General features: G+C 42.8%; 3 protein-coding genes and 1 pseudogene across 7 annotated transcripts in view; 1 reads left to right on the plus strand and 3 right to left on the minus strand.

Moving 5' to 3' along the window:
- Positions 1–11: 11 nt before the first annotated feature.
- Positions 12–6,978, minus strand: TP53I3 (tumor protein p53 inducible protein 3). 4 transcript variants are annotated; one of them, XM_061154909.1, is made up of 6 exons: positions 6,330–6,978; positions 5,923–6,065; positions 3,531–3,798; positions 2,371–2,583; positions 1,162–1,358; positions 12–376 (listed from the first exon to the last, which is right to left on the minus strand). In XM_061154909.1, the coding sequence occupies exons 2-6, from the start codon at positions 6,058–6,060 to the stop codon at positions 194–196; spliced, it is 999 nt and encodes a 332-aa protein (XP_061010892.1). In that variant the 5' UTR covers positions 6,061–6,065; positions 6,330–6,978; the 3' UTR covers positions 12–193. The 4 variants fall into 4 exon arrangements, with proteins under 4 accessions (XP_061010892.1, XP_061010894.1, XP_061010895.1 ...); XM_061154911.1 differs by having other exon boundaries at positions 5,923–6,978; XM_061154912.1 differs by lacking the exons at positions 5,923–6,065; positions 6,330–6,978 and adding an exon at positions 5,746–5,907.
- A 7-nt stretch (positions 6,979–6,985) lies between these two features.
- PFN4 (profilin family member 4) lies at positions 6,986–15,401 on the minus strand. 2 transcript variants are annotated; one of them, XM_061154915.1, is made up of 5 exons: positions 15,264–15,401; positions 13,974–14,102; positions 13,556–13,693; positions 12,658–12,763; positions 6,986–8,551 (listed from the first exon to the last, which is right to left on the minus strand). In XM_061154915.1, exons 2-5 carry the CDS (start codon positions 14,088–14,090, stop codon positions 8,529–8,531), a joined length of 384 nt encoding a protein of 127 aa, XP_061010898.1. In that variant the 5' UTR covers positions 14,091–14,102; positions 15,264–15,401; the 3' UTR covers positions 6,986–8,528. The 2 variants fall into 2 exon arrangements, with proteins under 2 accessions (XP_061010898.1, XP_061010897.1); XM_061154914.1 differs by lacking the exon at positions 6,986–8,551 and adding an exon at positions 9,973–11,821.
- The window catches only part of LOC133064602 (protein FAM228A-like), a 47,326-nt gene continuing 39,522 nt past the window's right edge, over positions 15,298–23,101 (plus strand). The window contains exons 1-2 of the mRNA XM_061154908.1: positions 15,298–15,428; positions 16,177–16,304. Coding sequence (XP_061010891.1) covers positions 16,209–16,304 — 96 coding nt within the window. The 5' untranslated portion in view covers positions 15,298–15,428; positions 16,177–16,208. The remainder of the gene's footprint in view (positions 15,429–16,176; positions 16,305–23,101) is intronic.
- LOC133064606 (small ribosomal subunit protein uS10-like) lies at positions 17,255–19,602 on the minus strand (annotated as a pseudogene).

Consider the following 23,101-nt stretch of genomic DNA (forward strand, 5'->3'; position numbering starts at 1 on the left):
CGCGCCACTCGTCAAGTCCACTCTTTATTTCCTTAGACCATCTTTATGTTGATAATTTGAGGAGGCTGGGGGAGGAATAGGGAGTTACAGGCGAGCCTGGAGTGGCACCCGATAGCCTGACTGCGTACAGAGTTTTCTCCCAAATTTGCTGTCGGAAGACTGAAGGTAGCCTTGTCTTGTACTACCTCCTTTTTCACTGGGGCAGCTCCAGGACGATTTTGCCCACGTTCTTGTTAGTCTCCATGTACTCATGGGCTTCTTGGACTTCAGCCACGGGGTAGACTCTGTCCAGAACCGGCAGTAAGCGTTGAGGGCCCTCCGTGGAGAAGTGGGGCAGAATTTGCTCTGTGAAAGCCTTCACCAGCATTTGCTTGTACTTAAGATAAGGAAAAGAAGACCGTCAGCCTGGATGGAGGCCTTTCTTTGTCACTCCCCACCCTGCTTAGCGTTTCTGCTTTCTCTGAAACTCATACACATATGAAGTCACACAAGGGTATGTAATAATCACCTCACTCCTAGCATGTATGTGCATGCCTCTAGATTTGTAAGCTCGGTTCTGTACTAGGTAAAGATCAAAGCATGGAGAAAATATTAGTGTCACTGAAAGCTGAAGGACTCTTTTTAAATACGGACTTCAAGCAGGAGGCAGCCACAGAGAGGACTTATATAGGCTCAATTCAAAAGAGATGCTTAACCCCTGTTATCCCCCAGCAGGTGTGAAACCCTGTGAGGAAACATTCCCAAAGCTGGCACCTGTTGGAATGCTACAAAATTTCAGGAATGTATAATCTGTTAAAGGTAGAAGCTTACTAACCTTACTTACCTAAGAGGTTTTCTTAGCACACTGAGAACAGTTCTGCCTTTGCAAACAGAAGTCTTGGTACTATTAGAAATACTTCCTAATATAGTCAAGGCTTTGTTCATTTTATATGAAGTTTACATACTATATTAAGTATTAGCCACCCTCTTTCCCAGATGTTGAGGCCTTCATCAACCAATTTTAATTAGTTCTTGAAATTAGGTTACCAGTTTATCCACAGTGGGGCAGGTTTCTACAGGCTCTCCAACTTAATATGTGATCCTTTCTCAGGATTATGTGAATGAATCACACTTTTCTGGATAATAGTTAAATCACATGTTTTATTTTCACCCATCACTCACCTTTTTGTCCCTAGATCTTAGAAGACTGGTAATCAGACTTCCCCTTTTAAAAAGTAGCTTTGAAAACAGAGGCCCATTGACGTCAGCTCCTCCCAGCAGACCATAGAGAACCCAGCGACCATCAAGAGCCAGGCAGTTGACATTTTTCTCCCAGTAGGAGCCACCTATGCAGTCTAGAATGAGGTTGACTCCAGCACCTTTCACATGAAACACAGATTTGTGATGCTAGTCAGAATCAGAAAGATTGGTGCAAAAGAAGATTACATGGCATATTTGTGGAAATATGGGTATAAATATATACAAGTGCAAGCAGTAAATCTATAGGTTGGAACCCAGAACATTGCTTATAGAACCATGGTTGTAAATGGAGTTTAGAGACCTGAAGTCTATCATATATGTGTGATATAGTTCATATTTTATGATCCCTGCCACAGCAAGAGGGAAATAGGCAACACCATGATCTGGTATTTTCCCTGACCTCCACATAAGTAGAGACCCACTGGCACCCAAGGGAATAGGGGAGACCCACCCCAGCCTACAGAACAGGCTTGTTCATATCTAAGTTATGAAGTGTCTGCACAGGGTTCTCTGAATCATGGCTTTGATAGCTTTCTTTTTAACTCTTTTTTTGATTCTTGTCAAAAAATGGAATAGGATGAGCCAAATATAAACAGATTTGGCTCTAGAATATAGAGGCATACACATTTACTTACCCACTTAGGGCGCTACCTACCAAAGCCTACTATGACCAGCTCCAAACTAGTTTCTCCCAATCAAAAAATGTGCCAAAGAACTAAACAGACATTTCTCCAAAGAAGGCTTACAGATGGCTAACAAACAAGTGCAATTCCAGAAAATTAAACGACCCAATCAAACTAGTTTCTACCCCTACTTGCTTTTAATTCACTACAGAGTGACTGGTTGGGAAAAAGAGGTCCTGAGTAATTCCAGGCCAACTCGGTGTGATTATCCCCTTTGTAAAAAGCATGTAAATTGTATCACTTATAAGAATGCCCATGAAAATCACCTTAGTCCTAAATACTGCCTGCCTGTCTCCAGTGGTCAAACAGTAGAGTACTAGAATTTGGCCTGGGCAGGTGTTATGCTTTTAGCAGAGGGAAAAAAAAATCCAGAAGCAACTTTGTGGCTGGTGAGAATTTTATTTAATTATCTCTGAAACTCCTGCTGAACTGCAGAAGCTTTGTTTACCTTTAGTGAATTTCAGTGTTGCTTCAGAAAAATCCTCTTCTTTGTAATTGAATCCTGCAGCTGCTCCGAGCTTTTCTGCTATTTGAAGCTTCTGCTGGGAACTAGCTGTGACCAGAGGAGTAGCCCCAACCATCCGGGCAAGTTGGATGGCAGCTGTGCCCACACCACTTGCTCCTGCATGGATTAGCACAGAGTCTCCAGCCTGCACATTTCCTGTGATAGAAAGTATAGGAACCATTTTCTTTACTTTGCAACTGCTATACCTTTACCACATAGGCTTATTCTTCTGTGATTACCTGGCCCTGGGACCACCAAATGTCAAATTTCTTGCTGTCTTATTTTAAAAATTTTTATTTATTTGGCTGCATTGTGGCATGCAGGATCTTTGATCTTCGATGCAGTATGCAATTTCTTATTTGCGGCATGTGGGATCTGGTTCCCTGACCAGATTGAACCTGGGTCCCCTGCATTGGTAGCATGGAGTCATAGCCACTGGACCACCAGGGAAGTTCCCATCCTTCACTTGAGAGTGAAGCAGCCAATCTCACCTTGATGCTTTTAGGCCACTTGGTGTGCCTTCTGTCCATCACAGCTCTACCACCCTTCAAGTCCTTCTATTCCAGAAAGCCTTCTCTGACTTCGCCCATACCAACCTTTCTCACCTTAAGCTTCTGTTGTAGTTTGTAGTTAGAGACAGGGCCACCCTTCCAAACACTGTGCTTGTCTTCCCAGTTACACTGACTTCCCCAAAGGCAGAGACCCTCACATGAGCTCTTGGCTGGCTTCAGCGGGAGTGAGGAGGAATTAAGGAGTTGTTGAATGGCTCCACCTGCTGCACTAGGGCTCTCAGAGAGCTTAGCAAGACTGAGAAGCTGGGACTACTACTGGGCTAACAGTGAGAAGATGCACACAGGCCTTCTATCCAGTGCTTACCAGTGCTTTTCTATCTGCTAACCATGATTTTCAGCCATATCAAGCCATTGCTACATAGTATGAGGATCTGATACTAAGTAGGGTGAGGTGCTGGGGTTGGCTGTTGCTCAGTGGCCAGATCAAAGCTGCCCTTCAGGAATGCTGGGTTTTGAGGTGGCTGAGTTATGAATAAATGAATAAATTGAACTGTGCTGTATGGAGTGAGCATGGGGTGGGGTGGTCCTTACCCACGAGATGTAATAGCTGGAAGGCGGTGAGCCAGGCCTCTGGGATGGCTGCAGCCTGGCACATGGTCAGTCCTGCCGGGATGGGCATGAGGAGCTCTGCAGGGACAGTGACATACTGAGCCTGGCCCCCGCCAGACAGCAGAACCATGGCTGGGTCCCCGACCTTCCAGGGTCCCTGGCAGCCAGCTCCCAGCTCTGCCACGTGTCCAGATGCCTCAAGTCCCAAAATGTTGCTGGCTCCTGGAGGTGGGGCATACTGGCCTTGTCTCTGCAGAAAGAGGACACACTAGGTAGTAAGCATGATCAGAAATCTGTGTCAGCATCCCTAGCTTTCTTCCCATAGCTCCCCTCCTCCCCCTTTAAGACAAAATTCAGGGTAAAATTAGGTTTTTTAAGTCAAGAAAAAGAGGGGAGGTAATTTGTTTCATACAAGTAAGAGACTATAGGTCCCATAATCAGTGGATGTGTAACTTGTGGTATCACTTCCAGTCCTTGTATCATCTAAACCCTTTGTTTTACAAATGAAGAAACTGACGCCTTGTCAGGGGAACCAGGGTAGCAAAACAAGTTAATAGCAAGACTAGTAACTAAACCATGGGCTTCCTAATGATATATCTCATATATCAAGTGCCAGGCTCTGTACTCATGCCTCACAATCGCCAGAGGCCCGAGACCAGAGGGACTGAACTAGAAGTGTGCATCAGAACAATTTGAGATCCTTTTGCAAAGTATACATGCCTGGATCCCTGCGCTATTTATTTTGAGTAAGTGCCCCTGTGATTCTGGTGTACATTTCTTAATCACTTCAAAAAATGCAGGTGACCCAGTTTAGTGCTTCTAGAAGAAGTTGGAAGAAAGTTCTTAAAAGCACTGCCCCCTGCCAGCTCTTGAACCCTCAGAGTGGAAAGAATACAGACTCAGGTGCCTTAAGACAAAGACCTCAGTCTGAATCACTGCTCCCCTGGTTACTAGTGTGTGGCTTTGGGCTCATTGCTGAACCTCTCTGACTCTCAGTTTCTTTGTCTGTAGAGTACAAATGGTGAACGGGGTTGCCTGAGGAGCAGTTAGGAGTCCTGATTTTCACCCAGGCGGCCCAGCTTTGACTTCTCGTGTAAGGATGCCAACCTTTGAGGCGGGGCTTCCCTAGTGGCTCAGATGGTAAAGAATCCACCTGCAACGTAAGAGACCTAGGTTCTGAAAGGTTGTTGCTGAACCAGGAAAGACGCCAGGATTCTTGGCCTCCGGAAGAGAGGAATTCAATCCAGGGCCAGTGATGAGGCTTGATCGCTCAGAGCTTTTGTGTAATAAAGTTGTGTTAAAGTATAGAAGAGATAGAGAAAGCTTCTGACATAGACATCAGAAGGGGGCAAGAAGAGTGCCCCCCTGCTAGTCTTTAGCTGGATGTTATATAGCTACTAGCAAGCTGTTAATTATAGAAAGGAGATGTCTCAAAACTCAGCCCCAAGGCCCTCACTGACAACATGCATTTTGAGATAACACTGGCACCAGGTGAGTCATCCTGGGCCATAAAACCATTGACATGAATCTTGAAGAAAGGCAGGTTTCCAAGTAAATATATGGTTTCATTAACATAGATTAAGAGTAAAACATGCAGGTTTGTCAAATCAGTTCCGAGTCTTAGGCAAAACCGACTTGAAGAAAGACAGAGTCGAGGATATAGTTCATTAACATAGCTTAAGACAAACATTTCCAAAAGAAAAATGCTTTGGTTAGCTCAAGGTTTGAGAAAAGTTCAGGTGAAACCAGGTTTCATTATGGCAACACAGAATTTTAAGAGAAACCTCTTTAAATTTGTATAGAGGAGGGAAAAAAATCTAACACTTGTTTGTTTCCTCCTGCCACTTAAGAGGGAGATAAAAAATGTCTGACACTTGAAGCCTATTTCCTCCATTTGGAGACCCCTGGCCTTCCTGCCTGTTATCCTCTCAGTTCAATCCCGGGTCATAAAGATCCCCTGGAGAAGGGAATGGCAACCTACTTCAGTATTTTTGCCTGAAGAATCCAGTGGACCGAGGAGGCTGGTGGGCTACAGTCCATGGGGTTGCAAAGAGTCAGACAAGACTGTGCTGATGCTTTGACTTTTTCACTTTCAAAGGAGATACAGGGAGGTCTAACACCCACCCCGCCAAGAAATGGGGAAGCCTGAGCAGACAGACAGTGGAGTGACTCAGGGTGGCCTCTGCTGTGCACTTACCCCTTTTCTTTGTGTAAAACAAGGGAGGCTAAATGGTTCTAGTTTCAGAACCGGGAGGAAGCAGGTCATGATGAGCGTTAATGGCAGTGCCTAAAGTCTCCTTCATCTGTCTGGTGAATGTTTATTGAAGACCGCGTTGCCCTGCTCAGTCCCAGCTGCTGCCAGACCCCTGGGTACCTGGAGTAAGTCCGCCCTGTTCAGGGCGCTGGCTGCCACCTTCAGGAGGACTTCCCCCTCGCCTGGGCTGGTCTTGGCCACTTCCTTCAAGTAAAGATTTTCTGGTCCTCCCGGCTTGTCAAAGTGCACAGCTATCATGGTCTCTGAGGACACACAGGGCACAGAAAACTTCTTTGAGGGGCCCAGTGCCCCACTGCCGGCCAGCGGCCTCCCTCAATCCGTCTGGCCGCCGGCCCCTGCTCTCCTTCCAGCGAGGACCCTGCCGCCTCCAGGCCAACCCCGCGCGGAAGGCGCAGGCTGGGATGAGGGTGCAGGGAGGCTGGCCGCACCGACTGGCTGCGGGCGGAACAGGAAAACACTGAAGAGCATGAGGCAATTTTCACTCCCTCTGAGTTCGAATCTCCCACCTGTCTGGATCGCTGGAGCTGGTGTGAGCTCCTTACTTGCTCCAGGCCCGGCCTCTGCTGCTTTTGCTGCTGCTCCAGGTGACGGGGCGGTCCTGAGCGCCCGGCGGGTCCTAGGAGCCGGACGGCTGCACTCTGGGTAGTGCAGGGGGTGGGGTTGGCCGGAATCAACCCTCCCCTTCTTCCTTCTCCCTTGAAAATGCAAAGCTAGTGGCGGCAAATCAGATTTTTGTGAATTTTTGAGCCTGTGGAATCTAGTCCTTCCTTTGGTTTAGCGTGAAATGCTGTTAGGCACTCAACTTTGAGAATCCTTCCCTCTCTCTAAGGGAACTAGAACCGGAACTCTTGGCGGGCGACCGGTCCGTTTCTCAGCGTGGCAGGCTTTTAGCTGGTTTGTGCTGTCAGTCTCTTTCTGCCCTTGGTCTCTGTAGTAAGGTGGGCAAAAAGGGTGCTTCTGAGAAAAAAACAGAGGAGCGCTGGGGGGAAAGGGAGGATAAAAGCAGTCCTGGGATTCTTTAAACTTCTATGGTTTTTCCTGTCTTTCCTGAGGATGAGGGAGTGGCCCCTGGAAGAGGCTGCCCAGTGAGGCAATTTAGCCTGGTTAAATAAAAGCTGTATAAATGCTTATTACATCAGGGTCTCTCAACCTCGCCACAATTGACATTTTGGACTAAATAATTTTTTGTTTGGAAAGACTTCCCAGTGCATCGTGGGGTGTTTAGCAGCACCCCTGGTCTCCACCCATTAGATACCAACAGCACCCTTCTACAGTTGTGACAATAAAAAAAAGTCTTGACATTGTGAGATATCCCTAGGGAGCAAAAAAACCACCTGCTTCTGGTTACAAGCCACTGGATTAGAAGAATACACGTGTATGTGCACCTGTATAAAAAGGTAACTTTTTTTTTTGCAGTGTCTTATAATTTGTCTCTTCACATGTGTTCTCTTATTTGAGTTTTTTTTTTTTATTTGAGTTTTATGACACTTCACTAAAAAGGAATTGAGATGTATCAACAGAACGATTAATTTGATTTCAAGGGGCACATAGCTGATGAGTGTCAGAGCCAGAAATCAAACTCTTTCTCTCCTGATCCTGCCCAAGGCTCTAGAGTAGAAGGAAAGACTACCTGGGGCACCCATCTGTCCCTTCAATTACAAACTCCCTTTCTCTTTATTTACATCCCTCTCCTGATATCCCTCTCTTGCAAGAAGGCTACCCAAATTACATATTTTTATAAGGCCTGTTTTCCAAAAATGCCTGTCAGCCACTGTCCCTCCTTTTGTCATCTGTGTCAAAACCACTATTGCAAGAAAAGGGACAGAAGAAGCCCAACAGTGTATTCAGAGGAAAGGTCCGTAGGAGGCCTTTTCTGGAAACTTTGTGGTGGGTATTTTTTGCTTCTTTTTTTGGGTAGGCTATAGTGTCTCAGAGGGACCATGTCCCAGGGAGGGCAGGAACTTATACTGCTGACTCCCTGATAATTAAAGAATAAGACCCAGGGGACTTCCCTGGAGGTCCAGTGGTTAAGACTCAAAGCTTCCATCGCTGGTGGCATGGACTCCACCCCTGATTGGGGAACTGAGATCCCACAAGCCACACAGAGCAGCAGGCCTTATGGAAATACGTAATTGTGCGTCTCAGGACACTAACCTCTCAAAGGGTCAACAGAGAGCTCTGCTGGAAACTACAAAAACAGGTTAATTTCCTTAAAACATCCTTGCTCCAGCCCCTTTTTGTCAAAATATAAGTTGTAGAATTGGGTGGTAAATTTTAGATCACTGGTTGCTGCAGCAGTATTCCACAGTCCACATCTCTGGCCTTAGAGGAACTCCCCAACAGGTTCATGTTTTAGCAGAACAAGCAAGATCTGTGTTAGGAATTAGGTGGAAGCATGTGTCCCAGAAACCCAGCTGATGTGAGGGTACAACTGCTGCTGCTTATCCTGAAAGTTAAATGGGGGTGAGGGCATAATCTCTCCCAGATGGCCTCTGAAGGGTTCTGCGTAAACCAGCAGCTTCTGTGGTAACCACGCTCAAGCTTGGACAGCCCAGCAGCTCAGTGATGACAACTGGTCCTTGCCTAGAGGAGCTGGGGCAGTTCACCTCTGGGTACCATGCCAGCTTCTGTGCCTGCAGGACTTTGTCTGGGCTCTTCCTCCCCTCTCTCCATGGGCACTCCGCCCAGAGATTGAAGGGCAAATCTCAGGAGCAAAGACTCAGGAAGGCTGTAGGAAAGGAAAGAGCTTGCAGTCAGCTTGGTGGGGCTGCCTATTTGGTTACCTGCCTCTGCCATTTTCCTGGGGACCCATCCGTATGACTCAGAACCCAAGACAGTTCTTACTCCAGGCAGTGGTCTTCATCAGTAGACAAAAAGCATTTTTAAAAGCTGCATTCCTCATATTTTAAAGTTGATATCTAAAACTTTCCATCTTACATTTAAGGTGGTACAAAAGATATGGTTTCTGGTCATAAATACTGACATTTAAAACTCATATCAGGCTTTTAAATGTATCAAGTGGAGTTGGATTTTAGAGCAATTTAATACTATAATCATCCACTCAAAAGTACCCAAACAAGTTCTTTAACAGTTGGAAGTTTTAAAATTTCATTTTCTCCCAATACTTATATTTTCATTCTACATAAAAATTACATCCTGCTATGTTTTATGCTTTATTGATCATTCTTATCTACAACAAAATATATGTAACCTGACATTAGTTTAAAAATTTTCTGTGATTGTAGGGCTATAAAGTGTTAAATTTCTTCTGGGTTTACTTATTATTACAGTATTATTAGTTCACAGCTGATCAAAACATTATTTTGAATTACTTTTATGTTATTTAAAGTATTATTTTAGGGGAAGTCCCTTTCAGTCCAGTGGTTAGGACTCTCTGCTCTCACTGCTTAGGTTCCAGGTTCTATCCCTGGTCAGGGAACTAAAATCCCACAGGCTGCATGGCATGGCCAAAGTAAAAGTATTATTTTGAATGTTAATAATTATTGAATATAAAATTTTTATTGGACCATTGGTGGGGTTGAATTTTTCCAAATAATTATGTCATCTGTGGATGAATATTAATTATTGCTTGAATGAGACTAGTTTCAGCATTAATCTTTTTCATTGTTATGGACAAGCTCTGAGAAACCTAATTTGCATAAATTAGAAGGGAAAGAAATTTCTTTATAGGAATGTCAGCCAATTATTTGAATACCTCTGAGTTATATGATAAAAACCATATAAGGATTTATCATCCGAGATTATTTTCAGTGATCTATTAGCTGGTAACTTAATTAAGTCTTCCTTCAATTTTGTTGAAAGCAAAGATTTGGAAACCATTCAAGCTGTAAGGGATTAGTTACCCAGTCCTATGTGTCGTTCTCAGCTTCTGGGATTATTGCCAACAAAGCTTTGCAAAGATTTATCAAATGACTATTATTTTTGCTTCTGTTTCTTAGAGGCCCCTTGTTTATATATATTCAGGAGGATGTGGAAAGTAAAAGTGTTAATTCCAATACACTTTTTTGCTAAGACAATTCTTTGGACCAAATCCTTCTAAGTATGTATTTGTGGGGGGAGGGATGAACTGGTAGATTGGGGTTGACATATACACAGTACTATATATAAAATAGAAAACTAATAAGAATCTACTGTATAGCACAGGGAACTCTACTCAATACTCTAATGATCTAGGAGTAGAATCTAAGAAAGAGTGGCTATATGTATATGTGTAACTGATTTACTTTGCTGTAGAGCAGAAACTAATGGAACATTGTAAATCAGCTGTACTCCAATATAGATTTAAAAAATAAATATATTTTAATTGACATCTTGGCATTGTAAACTCAACCCATTTATCAACAACATCTGTGACATTCTTATTGGCAAAACCAGCCACCATTGTTAAACTAATCAGCCAACTCATATTTCTATCAGGAAAGGTTTCTCATTTTTCAAGTAATCATGTTATTTCATGTCTTTATGATAACTGTCTTGCTTGTGAATTTTAAGAAACGTGGATAAGACGAGGAGTCTTTCTCTCCTGGGTGAATTATGATACAAAGATTTTCACTATTTCTCAATGATGCTCTTTTTGATTTATTCTCATGGGACTCTTCTTCACATATGATGTATTTTTTACAATACAGGATGGAAGAGCTCATTAAGTTTAAAAATAATTGAGAATTTTCCTTTCCTTTGGCACCTTGCAGTTCTTACACTCCAAGCCAAGTATTACAGTAGGACTGGGGCTGAATGAGAGTAGGCCTTTCTTTTGCATCCTGGGACAACTAGCATTACTGCTCAATCACAACAGGTAAATTTTAGGAAAGTACATATGGAAGTTGGGGACCTGGGGAAAAAAAATGAATCCCTTGAGTACATTCATGCCTGTATGCACCATTTCAAGTCTTGGTGAACTATCAGGACAAAAATTTTCCTTATTCGGAGACCCCTGTTTCAGAACATCACCTGCTTCCTGGGCACCTCTACAGGGTGCTGCCATCAAAGGGTCCCTTCTGTGGGTCTGAGTAGCTGAGCCAGACCGGAACTTTGTGGTAAGAATTGTAGGAAGCAACTAGACCGTGCTACATAGGAGGACTCTAGACAGTGACGCATTTGCCTTGATGAAGTTTATGAAATATCCTCCCACTTGGTACCCAGCAGTGCCGTGTGTGTGTGTCTGGGAAATGTGAGCAGCCAAGAGGCTTCATGATAGCTTCAGTATTTTAGAGATCACTGTGATCCAAGATCAGACCTGCCTTGCAGGCTCAAAACCTCAGTTTGTCGGCATGTGGAGAGTGGGTGTACAGTCCACATAACTAAGTTATAAAACTCAGATGTCAGTGTTCTGATTTAAAAGGAGAAATCATTGGCATGAGGTCTGACCCCCAAATCTCTAGATGGATCTACATGGAAAGCCAAATGGTGAGCAAAGATTCTGGACAAGATGGGATGATTGAGATGAACTGAATGTTTAATACTTAATCTGGCTAAGACGGCAAGATGTACTATCCACCTTTTTACCCAGTACAACCTTGCCATTAAGACCAGAAGTGATATAATAAATATTTTTAGTTTTGTCCCTGGTCCCCCAACCGCTGATCTCTGGAGAGGGGAGAGGGACTGGAGATTAATTCAATCATTCTTGCATTCTTGGCATATCCAACAATATGTGTGGGAATACAAGAGACTCATAGAGGAGTCTTCCAACAGATATACTCTGTGAAACTATCAGTGCCTCACATTCATGCCAGTGAACAACACTAAAGAAAAAAAAAGTGGATTAAATAATTCCAATTAAAGAAGAGAATCTCTTGAAATGAGAAAAATTGCTTCCTTAATTCATTCTTCCTTTTCAGTATCTTTTGCCTAGGGTTTTTAAACCACAAAATAAGGCATTTATTTCTTTAGGATCTATAATTTTCCTCTAAAATCATAAAAGCCATCTTTCATAGTCCTTTGATGACTTAATTCCCTTTTCTTCTTAGATAGTCTCCTGAAAGAAAACAATATGACCATATTATTTACTGATGAACAGTAAATAGTAAAAACATGATTCATTCACAATAATAACAATATGATTCATTTATTCCATAAAAATTTGTGAGTGACTACTATATACTAGGCACTGTGTTAAGTACTTGGAGATACAAGGATGACTGGATAGTTAAGACCCAGTCCCTGACTTCAAGGAGTTCATTGTCTGGGGAGACAATGTCTATTGTCTATTATATGTTCCTACACTCTTCCATAATAAAAATGTTATTTCCCAAAATTTCTATAATTATGCATAATTTTTGATAGAGAAAAATACAATTAAAAATACAATTAAAACTCTCATAGATATATCTCATAGCTATAATTTCCCAGTTCTACATTAGATCTTTATTCGGAAATGTAGACACGGATGGGGAATCCACTAGACACCAGGAAGACAGCTGCCTGGCTCACAGTGATTTCTTTTTCTGTAGAAGGCCCTTTTAAAGAGGATGGCCCCCAGCAGCTACATCTCTGCTTTTTTACCTTGCCCTCCCCACCTCCTATCCCCAGCTGACTGATATAAGGGTAATGAATATGATCTGAGACTTGTCAGATCAGGGTTCTAAAAGAAATTTAGAGGATGCAAGGCTTGACCATGACGCCATGAGGAAAGGAGGCAGTTTGCAATGGGAGGTAACAAAGCTGACGCTCTTGGGAGGAAAGACTGGAGGAGGATTCATTGTTCCAGTCCCTGGAGTCCATTTTTCCTGTGACTCAGCTGGTTTGACTGCATTACTTGCAGTCAGAAGACTTTACTACCACAGCAAAGACAGGCATTGGGAACAAACTTACCCAACTTCTCTGTGGCTTCCACACAGACACTAGGACACATGCCTTCAGAGTAAGTTGCCACCAGAAGATACAGATGGGTCTTCACAACAATCACACCAGTGTTTTCCTGGATAAAAATAAAACAGAATTCTCTTCTCTTGATTTTAACAACAGGACTAGCAGTTACCCTCCAGCCACACTTTTCACCATTTCCTGACTCATATTCACGTTTGTTTTTGGATAATCTTACTTTTTTCACTAGTTTAGTTGTTTCCTTAAAAAGTTTCAGACTGTTGTAATAACAGCTTGTGTATTCTGAAAAAGCTCTCAAATTGATTGTAGTATTTCTGTGTCCTGATGAGAACAACAGATGTCATGGAAAGGAAATATATTTTGGAATTAGATCACTCTGGGTTTGAATCCCAGCACTTCCGTTTTCTGCTGTGACTATGGAAGAGTTATTGAACCTTCTTAAGCCTCAGTTTCCTCATCTGTAAATGAGGTTACTTAGTGTATAATGTGGGTGAAGTGTGCCTAAGCCATAATACAGGGCAACCAGAAATATGACTATCATCCCCTTGTTATAGGAACATTGAACCAACAGTTGTTTTAAGCACAAGAGTAATGCCACTTTTTTAAAAGAAGGATAATATAGAGTATGAGAGCTGAACTGCAGTGGAGAGAGACAGTTCAGGCAATAGTCAGTTGATAAAATCCGGAATGAATGGTTCCCAAAACCAGGCTCTGTTAGTAATTTCTTTAACATATGCCTTTATGGCACTAGACTGCTGCTATCTCAAATACTGCCACTGCAGTAACAGGCTTAGTCTGTTTTAAAGATAGGATCAGGAGAGGCATAGAAAACTTGGAGTCAAACTCAAAAGTTTTTACCAGTTGTCTTCATGTCTGGAACACTCACATTCTTGGCATAAAGAGAATAGTCATCTGCCCGGACACATTTATAGTCCTTCTCCTTGAAATACAATCCTTCTCTTCTGGTTTTCAAAGGGTTCTTGGCAAACCCATTTACAAGTGTTCGGACATCACTGGGCATTACCTACAGAGGTTAAACAGACTAGAAATCGGCAAACGATGGGGAAGTGGCCAAATTTGACCCACTACCAGTTTTCTTAGGCCTATGAGCTAACAATGGTTTTTACATTTTTAAAAAGTTGAAAAAAATAAAAATATTTTGCAATATGTAAAAACTACATGAAATTCAGATTTCAGTGTTCATAAAGTTTTATTGGAATGTTATCACTCCCCTTCCTTTATTATCTATGGCCTTTTTACAGAAAAAGACTTAAACTCTTACGCCAAACTTGTTTTTTTCTTACACTAAATCCTGGTGATGCTACACATAGGCTTCGCTCCTGGAGTTTGATGAGGGCTGCACTGTCCACATGCTTTGTTCCCAGGAGTGTATCTAACAGTAAGTTCTGCAAATGGCTCATGCTCCCTCAGTTCTGGAAAAAAAGGGAACTGCAGTTGAAATCATCTGCTCCAGCTAGCTTTTAAAAGATGTCCCCAAGACATTCAGAACAGCTTTAATATCAACAGCTTTAACTGAAAAGATGCAGAGTGAAAATGGTGGTCCACCATCCAGTGCCCACCAACACTAAAAAGAGGAAAACAGAATCACAGAAAATCAGCTCACACAGAGGGTTTTGAGTTTGGAAATTCACAGCTTATAATTTTTTCTATGTCAACGGTTTGTGTCAGAATCACCTAGGATTAAAACCAACAAGAAACCTGACTAAATGGAGAACTACTGAAGAAAACAAGACTAAATGAGATATGCCAGTCATTCAGTCCTCACGTTCTTTTCCCTCTGACCAGCATCAGCACCATGGACACTGGTCAATACCTCAGGCCAAAAACACCTGGTGGCTCAAACGTAAAAAATCCACCTGCAATGCGGGAGACATGGGTTCAATCCATGGGTTGGGAAGATCCCCTGGAGGAGGGCATGACAACCCACTCCGGTATTCTTGCCTGGAGAATCCCCATGGACAGAGAAGCCTGGCGGGCTACAGTCCATGGGGTCGCGAAGAGTCGGACACGACTGGGCGACCAAGCACAGCCCACAAAAACACCTTGCGGAACCTACAGCGACATTTTTCCTACAAGTTTCCAAGTCTTCTTGGACGGTCCTCATAGGGGACAAGTTCTGCAAACACTCGTCCTTCCAAGAGATCCTAAGGGCAGGCGCCCCTAGCCCGCCACTCCCATCGTGGTGATTTGGCCCTCGAGAGTTCCCCAGAGCGGAGTTACTGAGGGAGAGGGAGGGGGTTTAAATCCGGTCTGGTTGTCTGGTGGGGAAAACGCACAGGAGGCACTGAGGGCTTGGGGAATCGCGGCGGGGACAGACCTATTAAAGCCAGCAGCCTCGGAAAGGAGCCCAGCGCTCCACCGAGGCCTGGCTAGAGGCGCGGACGGCCGTCAACGGACGCAGGGGAAGGCGGGGCGAGAGGGCGACGAGCCCAGCTACTGGCTGTGGCAGCTGCCCATCACCGAGAAGCGTTTTAGCTTCGCACGCAAACCGGGACCTACCGGCGGGCGCGGGCGCGGGCGCGGGCGCGGGCGCGGGCGCGGGCGCGGGCGCGGGCGCGGGCGCTACTGCTTACCAGGTTCCCTCTCAGCCTGACGCGGCCGCGGGAGCGCACTTGTGCGCGGCTCAGGGACGCAGCGGTCGCCGCGTCGGAGGTGTCGTGGGGCGGTTCCTATCGAATCACTGGACGCAGAACGTTCTCGTCTACCAAGGCGACGGCCTCGAGCTGATTGGGCCGCAGGTGCGGCGGGCTCTCCCGCCTAAGCCGACTGCTCTGGCACTGTAGGCTGTCGGGTCTGGCTCTCGCGTGATGCAGAGGAGCCGAAGGCTCTGCCAGTTTTGAGGGGAGCTGAGGTGCCAGTTGCGGCCATTCAACTTTTCCGGGGCGGAGGCCGCTCGCACCTTGCTCGCCGGGTAGGGGTGAAGGGGCGGGGTCGTGCGTGTAGTAGGTTCTACCAGGGACACAGGCTTTATGACAGCTTCTCAGGCACCGGCGGGCGCGGGGGGCTGGGAGGGGAGCAGTTTGGGCCTTTTAGAGCTTGAAGACCAGCAAATTTTGTTCAAAAGCCCTTCTTTCCTTCTCCAAGAGGCCCATCCTGTGTGTGTGCTTCAGGAGCCAGAAAGCTGCAGCTTTCCCGTTCCGAAAGCGGCACACGCGCCTCCTTGAGGCCAGGCTGAGAATTGCTGCACCGGCTCGATTGAGCAATGTTGTGGGAAGCCCGGCTTCTCAGGGGGCTCCTCTGCTTAAAGGAGGCAGGCTCGGAAGACATCAGCAGAAGCTTGTGGACAGACTCTGAAAAAAGGGAACTGCAGCTGGAGTAATTTTCTCTGGCTAGCTTTTAAAAGGCCTGTGAATACAAATGTCCCTTCTCACTTTAGGAAAAACATGATGTCTAATGTTCAGAATCTGTTTCATGTCCATCTATGGTCACAAATGTTAATTAGAAAATACACGTGAATGCTCGTTACTAAGGAAGCTTATTTTTTAGTTTTTCTAGGGAATCTGTTATTTGTGACCACAATGAAAAGTTATGAGAATGATCTGATAACTGACAAGCTTCCCAAGCTCAAGAGCTCAAGAGAATGGTTGGAGCCACAGCCACTTTCTTTTATGGAGGTATCATAGTAATGGCATTTTAAAGTTGCATTGAAAAGTGGCTTGTGCTGAATTTTTCTGTTTTCTGTTTCATTGTGCTCTTTATTATCCCCTTCTTTCTATTAACTATTTTTCTTTGCTCTTCATTTTCCAATTTCTTACGGTGGAATAATGTCACTGGTTACATACCTTTTTAATAAAGTTACAACGTTTCTCCTGAAGCATTACTTTAGCTACATCACCCAAATTTATTTATGTCGTGGGTTTTTTTTTTTTAGATTTCTTTTTTTTTCTACACAGCTTTATTAAGATATACTTGATATATAATGAATTGCATGTATTTAAAGTGTACAATTTGGTAAAATTTGAGCTACGTATTCATGCATGAAACCATCACCACAGTCGAGACAGCAAACATATTCAGTACTCCCAAAGTGTCTTCATTGTGTCCCTTTTTAAGCGCCCCCCCTTCCACTTTCTATCACTTTATTTTGCATTTGAATTTTTTGTACAAATATGATCTTAAGGTATATATTATTTTTGTGTGGCTCAGTATAATTTGTGATTCTTCCATGTTGTTTCATGTATCAGTACTTCATTCTTCTTTGTTACTGTTGAATGCTATATACCCTAGTTTGTACATCCTGTTGTTGCATATTTGGATTAACAGTTTTTGGCTGTTACAAGTAAAGCTGTTAGAAATATTCACATACATATCTTTGTAGGGACATGTGTTTTCATTACTCTTGGGTAAATATCTAGTTGTGGAATGCCTAGGTGATATGGTAAATGAAATTTAACATTTTATGAAACTGCCAAACTGTTTTCCAAAGTTATTTTATATTTCCACTAGCAGTGTATGGGAGTTCCAGTGTTTTACAGCCTAGCCAGCATTTGGTTACAGTCTTTTTTTTTTTTTTTTTGGTTACAGCCTTTGTGTGTGTGTGTAGTCTTTAATTTGAGACGTTCTAAAAAAGATGTAGAGTGGCATTTCATTGTGTTTTTAATTTGAATTTCCCTAGTAACTAATGATATTGAGCATCTTTTTATGTCTAACTTGCCATGTATATATATATTTGTTGATGAAGTGTTCAGATATTTTGTGCATTTTTAAATTGAGCTCTTATCTTACTGTTTTTATTATTGAGATAGAATTCACATACCATAGAATTCACTACCTTAAAGTGTACAGGTCAGCTGTTTTTGGCATATCCACAAGATTGTATAACCATTACCACTATCTAATTACAGAACATTTTCATCACCCCCAAAGGAAAGTCATACCCTTTAGCAGTAACTGTCCATTCCCTTCTCCCCTGTTCTCTGGCAACTGCTAATCTGCTTTCTCTCAGATTTATCTATTTTGGACATTTTATATAAATGGAATCATATAGTATGTTGTCCTTTGTGCCTGGTTACTTTCACTTACCATACTGTTTTTACGGTTCATCCATGTTGTAGCATGTATCACTACTTCTTTCCTTTTTGTGGCAAGATGATACTCCAATATATGGATGCCACCAGTCAATGGGCATTCGGATTTTTTTCTACTTTTTTACTATTATGAATAATGCTGCTATGAACATTTGTATACAAGTTTTTGTGTGAACATATGTTTTTAGTTGGCTTGGGATGTGTAACCTAGGAATGGAATTGCTTAGGTCATACGGTAATTCTGTGTTTTAACTTTTTGAGGAATTGCCTGCTTCCCACAGTGACTGTACTGTTTTACATTCTCATGAGCAACATATGAAGGTTCCAATTTCTCTATTGTTCAGAGTTCACTGAACCTCTGGTATCAGTGGGCATATAGTTCCCAACACATTTGGAAAACTCTCAGCCATTCTTTCTTCAAATAGTTTTCTATCCCACCTCTCTCCTTTTGGGAAATAAAATTACACTTTTAATCACTTGCTTGAAAGCTATCTTATCTATCCCATAGCCCACTGATTACCTGTTAATTTTTTTCAGACTTTTCCTTCCTGCGTTTCATTTTGGACAGCTTTTGTTCTTATGATTTTGTTTACTAATCTTTTCTTTTGGAATATCCAGTCTGCTTTTAAGCTTGTCTGTGTATTTTTCATTTCGGACATTGTCGTTTTCATCCTTAAAGTTTTTACAGGGTCTTTTAAAAACTTTTCACTGTCTCAGAATGTCTGCTGTTCTGGTTTCCTAAACTTAGTTCAGGTCAGTCTCTCAGTTGTGTTCGACTCTTTACGACCCCATGGACTGCAGCAGTCCAGGCTTCCCTGTCCATCTCCAACTCCCAGAGCTTGCTCAAACTCATGTCCATCGACTCGGTAACGCCATCCAACCATCTCATCCTCTGTGGTCCCCTTCTCCTCCTGCCTTCAATCTTTCCCAGCATCGGGGTCTTTTCAAATGAGTCAGTTCTTTGCATCAAGTGGCCAAGCATTGGAGTTTCAGCTTCCGCATCAGTCCTTCCAATGAATATTCAGAACTGATTTCCTTCAGGATTGACTGCTTTGATCTCCTTGCAGGCCAAGGGACTCTAAACAGTCTTCTCCAACACCACAGTTCAAAAAAGCATCAATTCTTCGGAGCTCAGCTTTCTTTATAAGTCCAGCTCTCACATCCATACATAACTACTGGAAAAAGCATAGCTTTGACTATACAGACCTTTGTTGGTAAAGTAATGTCTTTGCTTTTTAATATGCTGTCTAGGTTTGTCATAGCTTTTTTTCCAGAGAGCAAGGGTCTTTTAATTTCGTGGCTGCAGTCATCATCTGCAGCAATTCTGGAGCCCAAGAAAATAAAGTCTGTTTCTGTTTCCATTGTTTCCCCATCTATTTGCCATGAAGTGATGGGACCGGTTGCCATGATCTTCGTTTTTTGAATGTTGAGTCTTTTTTTAACAACTGATTATCGATTTATTAAAAAGGTTGATTTAGGCGTCGGCAATGATGACTTCCACCTCGACTCCTGGCTCAATACTGATGGAAGTGATCTGCTTGACAGTTTCAGAAGGGCTGTGCAGGTCAATGAGTCTCTTGTGGATCCTCATTTGGAATTGATCCCAAGTCTTAGAACTCCTTCACCACAAGGAGTTTTCCTTGTAGTTATTCTCAGAGTCTTGGTAGGCATCCGGACTGGTCCTTTCACTTTGAGATTCTTTTCCTTCACGCCTCTTATCAAGGTCAGCACACACCTTCTCCAGAGACTTCACGTTGCAGCTGGTGAGGGTGATCCTAATCCAGTGAATGGCTGCCTCTGGCTCCACGGGAGTCTTGCCGGTGTCTTTAAAGGCCATAGCTGCGGCGTGGCTTCCTGACCGTCTTGTTCCTTGGCGAGAGCGAACAGTGGTGAGTTAGGAACAAGAGCGGGCGGCACTGAGCTCTGCTGCAGTGGCGACCGTGTCTTCCTCAAAGAGTGAATGTTGAATTTTAAGCCAACTTTTCCACTCTCCTCTTTCACTTTATTTTATTATTATTATTTTTTAATATGTGACTGTTTATTGTAGCACTAATTTTAAGTGGAAAAGACAATCTGAAATATCACAACTGGGGAAATACTGCAGTTGAATAGGTATCAGTACAAGCAGAGTGTGGAATATATTCCAACCATTAAAACAACTAAGTTCAGTCATCATTTACTGACTCAAAAGAAAATCCAAAATGTACAGTTGTATGTAAAAAAGAAAATTACAGAGAAATGTATAAAGTATCATCCACTTTTTGGGCAAAAAATATACTAAAATCATTTGTGTTAATGTTTAAGCATGAAGAAATATACGGGGGAGATACACAAGGTGCAGACATTACTCAAAATGGACACAGAAGGAGGGAGTGAGGAATGGAGAGAAGCAGAGATACTGAGTTTTTTTTTTTTTTTTTATTGGCATTGTTTCATTGGTTTCGGTGCAAATGCATTACTTCTGTAATTTTACTAATAGAAGAGGAACTAATAAATGACTTAAAATACGCACACTAAAGAATATAAAATTTCACTTACTTTTCATTTTTTGTTGTTGTTTAGTCACTCAGTTGTGTCAGGCTCTTGGCTAACTTTTGGGTTGTAGCCCCAGGCTCCTCTGTCCGTGGGATTTCCCAGGCAGGAATACTGGAGTGGGTTGCCATTTCCTTCTCCAGGGACCTCTTTCACTTTAATCAAGAGGCTCTTTAGTTCTTCACTTTCTGCCATAAGGGTGGTGTCATCTGCATATCTGAGGTTATTGATATTTCTTCCTGCAATCTTGATTCCAGCTTGTGCTTCATCCAGTTGGGCATTTCGCATGATATACTCTGCATATAAGTTAAATAAGTAAGATGACAGTATATAGTTTTGAAGTACTCCTTTCCTAGTTTGAAACCAGTTAGTTCCAATTTGGAGCCAACCTTTTCCAGTTTTGAACTTATGAACTATTTTAATGTCTTGGTCTAATAATTATATTATCTGTGTCATTTCTGATATAGTTTTTATTTTTATTTTTTAAAAACTTTATTTTATTTATTTTAAAAGTTTTATTAACTTATTTATTTTTGGCTTCCCTGAGTCCTTGTTTCTCTACCGGGGCTTTTTCTAGTTGCAGCAAGTGGAGACTATTTTTCAGTTGTGGTGCCTGGGTTTCTTATTGTGGTGGCTTCTCTTGTTGCGGAGCATGGGCTCTAGGGCCTGTGGACTTTAGTAGTTGTGGCCTACAGGCTTAGTTGCCCTGCAACAGTGGAATGTTTCCAGACCAGGGATCAAACTTGTCCCCTGCATTGCAAGACAGACTCTCAACCACTGGGCCACCGGGGAAGCCCTCTGGGGTAGTTTTGATTGATTCTTCTTTTCATTATTAGTCAAATTTTCCTGCTTCTTTGTATGCTTGGTGATTTTTTAAATTGGATACCAGGCATTGTGAATTTTTTCTTGTTGAGTGCTAGGTATTTTTTATTTTCAATAAAAGCTCTTAGCTTTGTTCTGGGATGCAGTTAAGTTACTCAGACACAGACTTTTTTTTTAATGTCTTGCCGCCAAGCTTTGTTAGGTAGAACTGTATTGGCACTTAGTGTGTGGCTAGTTTTGCTGCAGTAAAACTACTCGTGAGTTTTTAACTCTATGCTTTGCATACCATAAAGTTTTTCACTCTGGCTGATTGTTAAGAGGAATAACTCCTGGGGTCTGTGACCTCTAGGGATTGTTTCCCTAATCCTTTCAGGTACTTCTTTGCACAGAGTTTCTTTGAGTAGTTTCCCTATATGCATACAGTGGTCAGGGCTTCCCTGGTGGCTCAGAAGGTAAAGAATTCGCCTGCAATGTGGGAGACCTGGGTTCAGTCCCTGGGTTGGGAAGATCCCCTGGAGGAGGGCATGGCAACCCACTACAGTCTTCTTGCCTGGAGAATCCCATGGACAGAGGAACCTGGGGGGGCTACAGTCCTTGAGGTCGAAAAGAGTCGGACACGACTGAGCGACTAAGCACAGCACAGCATACAGTGTTCAGCATTCACCTGAAGTCTCAAAGGGGACACTCTACAGATCTAATCATCTGCAGATGCCCAAAACTCTTTCTCTCTGTGACTTTCTTCCCTCTGGTACTGTGCTCTATGAACTGTAGCTACTCTGGCCTTTCCAGACTCCCAAACGCCCTTCCTCATTTCAGTCATTTCCTCCTTTCTGCACTACAGTCTGGAAATTCTCTCCAGGCACTAATGAGCTAGTTTAGGATTTATCTTGTTTTCTGTATCTCAGGGGCCACTGTCCTTCATAGCCTGATACCCAGTGTCTCTCACTATATTTTTTTAAGGTAAGAGGGTAAATCTGTTCCCTGCTATTCTGTCTGAAAGTAGTGGTTTTCATCCCAGCCATTATTTATTTAGAATTCCAGTTATCAACTTGTCCAACCTTTTGCTGTTGTCTCATAACTCACTGCAACTTTATTCATTTTCCAGTCTTATTTCTTTGTTTTTCAGACTGGATAAATTCTAATGATTTGAATTCAAGTTCACTGACTCTTTTAAAGTCATCTTCAATCTGCTATTAAGCCATTTAAGTTTTTTTTTAAATTTAAGAACTATATTTTTCACTTCTGTATTTTTCATTCTTTTTCTGCTGACATTTTTCTATTCATTCTGGGCATATTTTCCTTTAACTTCTTAAACATAGCTATAATAGTTGACCTAGAATCCTTATCTGCCCATTTCAACATATGGGCCATCTCAGAGTTGATTTCCATTAGATTGTTTTTCTTTTTGAAGTAAAGGTCACATTTTGCTGTTCAGTCTAGTGACTTTGAACATTATGAATGCTATATTGCAAAGGGTCTGGAATTTGTCATGTTCCTCTGATCAATATTGAACTTTTGTTTTAGCAGGCAGTTAACTAGGCTGAATATGAACTCTAAACTTTGTTTCTCCTGCAGTTGGCAGCAAATGAAATCACTGTTAAGTTTTTTTTAGCTTTAGCTGGGCTGCATGGAGTTTTTTTTTTTTTTTTTTTTTGTGCCTTCTCCGTAGAGTTGTTGTTTATTTGCTGTGTTGTGTCCAGCTCTTCCTCGGAGAAGGCAATGGCGCCCCACTCCAGTGCTCTTGCCTGGAGAATCCCGTGGACGGAGGAGCCTGGTAGGCTGCAGTCCATGGGGTCGCTAAGAGTCGGACACGACTGAGCAATGTCACTTTCATTTTTCACTTTCATGCATTGGAGAAGGAAATGGCAACCCACTCCAGTATTCTTGCCTAGAGAATCCCAGGGACGGGGGAGCCTGGTGGGCTGCTGTCTATGGGATCACACAGAGTCGGACACGACTGAAGTGACTTAGCAGTAGCAGCAGTAGTCCAACTCTTTTGTGACCACATGGACTGCAGCCTGCCAGGCTCC

Source organism: Dama dama, chromosome 11 (genome assembly GCF_033118175.1).
Source record: "Dama dama isolate Ldn47 chromosome 11, ASM3311817v1, whole genome shotgun sequence".
Classification (NCBI taxonomy): Eukaryota; Metazoa; Chordata; class Mammalia; order Artiodactyla; family Cervidae; genus Dama; species Dama dama.

Bases quoted from the DNA above. Each gene is read 5' to 3' on its own strand.
- TP53I3 (XM_061154909.1), bottom strand. From the start codon at position 6,060: ATGATAGCTGTGCACTTTGACAAGCCGGGAGGACCAGAAAATCTTTAC. The intron at 3,799-5,922 runs GTACCCAGGGGT...CTCTTTCTGCAG, and splicing joins ACAGGGCGGACTTACTCCAG to AGACAAGGCCAGTATGCCCC. The intron at 2,584-3,530 runs GTAAGGACCACC...TTTCTATCACAG, and splicing joins CCAGCTATTACATCTCGTGG to GAAATGTGCAGGCTGGAGAC.
- PFN4 (XM_061154914.1), bottom strand. From the start codon at position 14,090: ATGAGCCATTTGCAGAACTTACTGTTAGATACACTCCTGGGAACAAAG. The intron at 12,764-13,555 runs GTGAGTGTTCCA...ATTTTTATCCAG, and splicing joins ATTCTCTTTATGCCAAGAAT to GAAAACACTGGTGTGATTGT. The intron at 11,822-12,657 runs GTAAGTTTGTTC...GTTTTCTTTCAG, and splicing joins GGAAGCCACAGAGAAGTTGG to GAGACTATCTAAGAAGAAAA.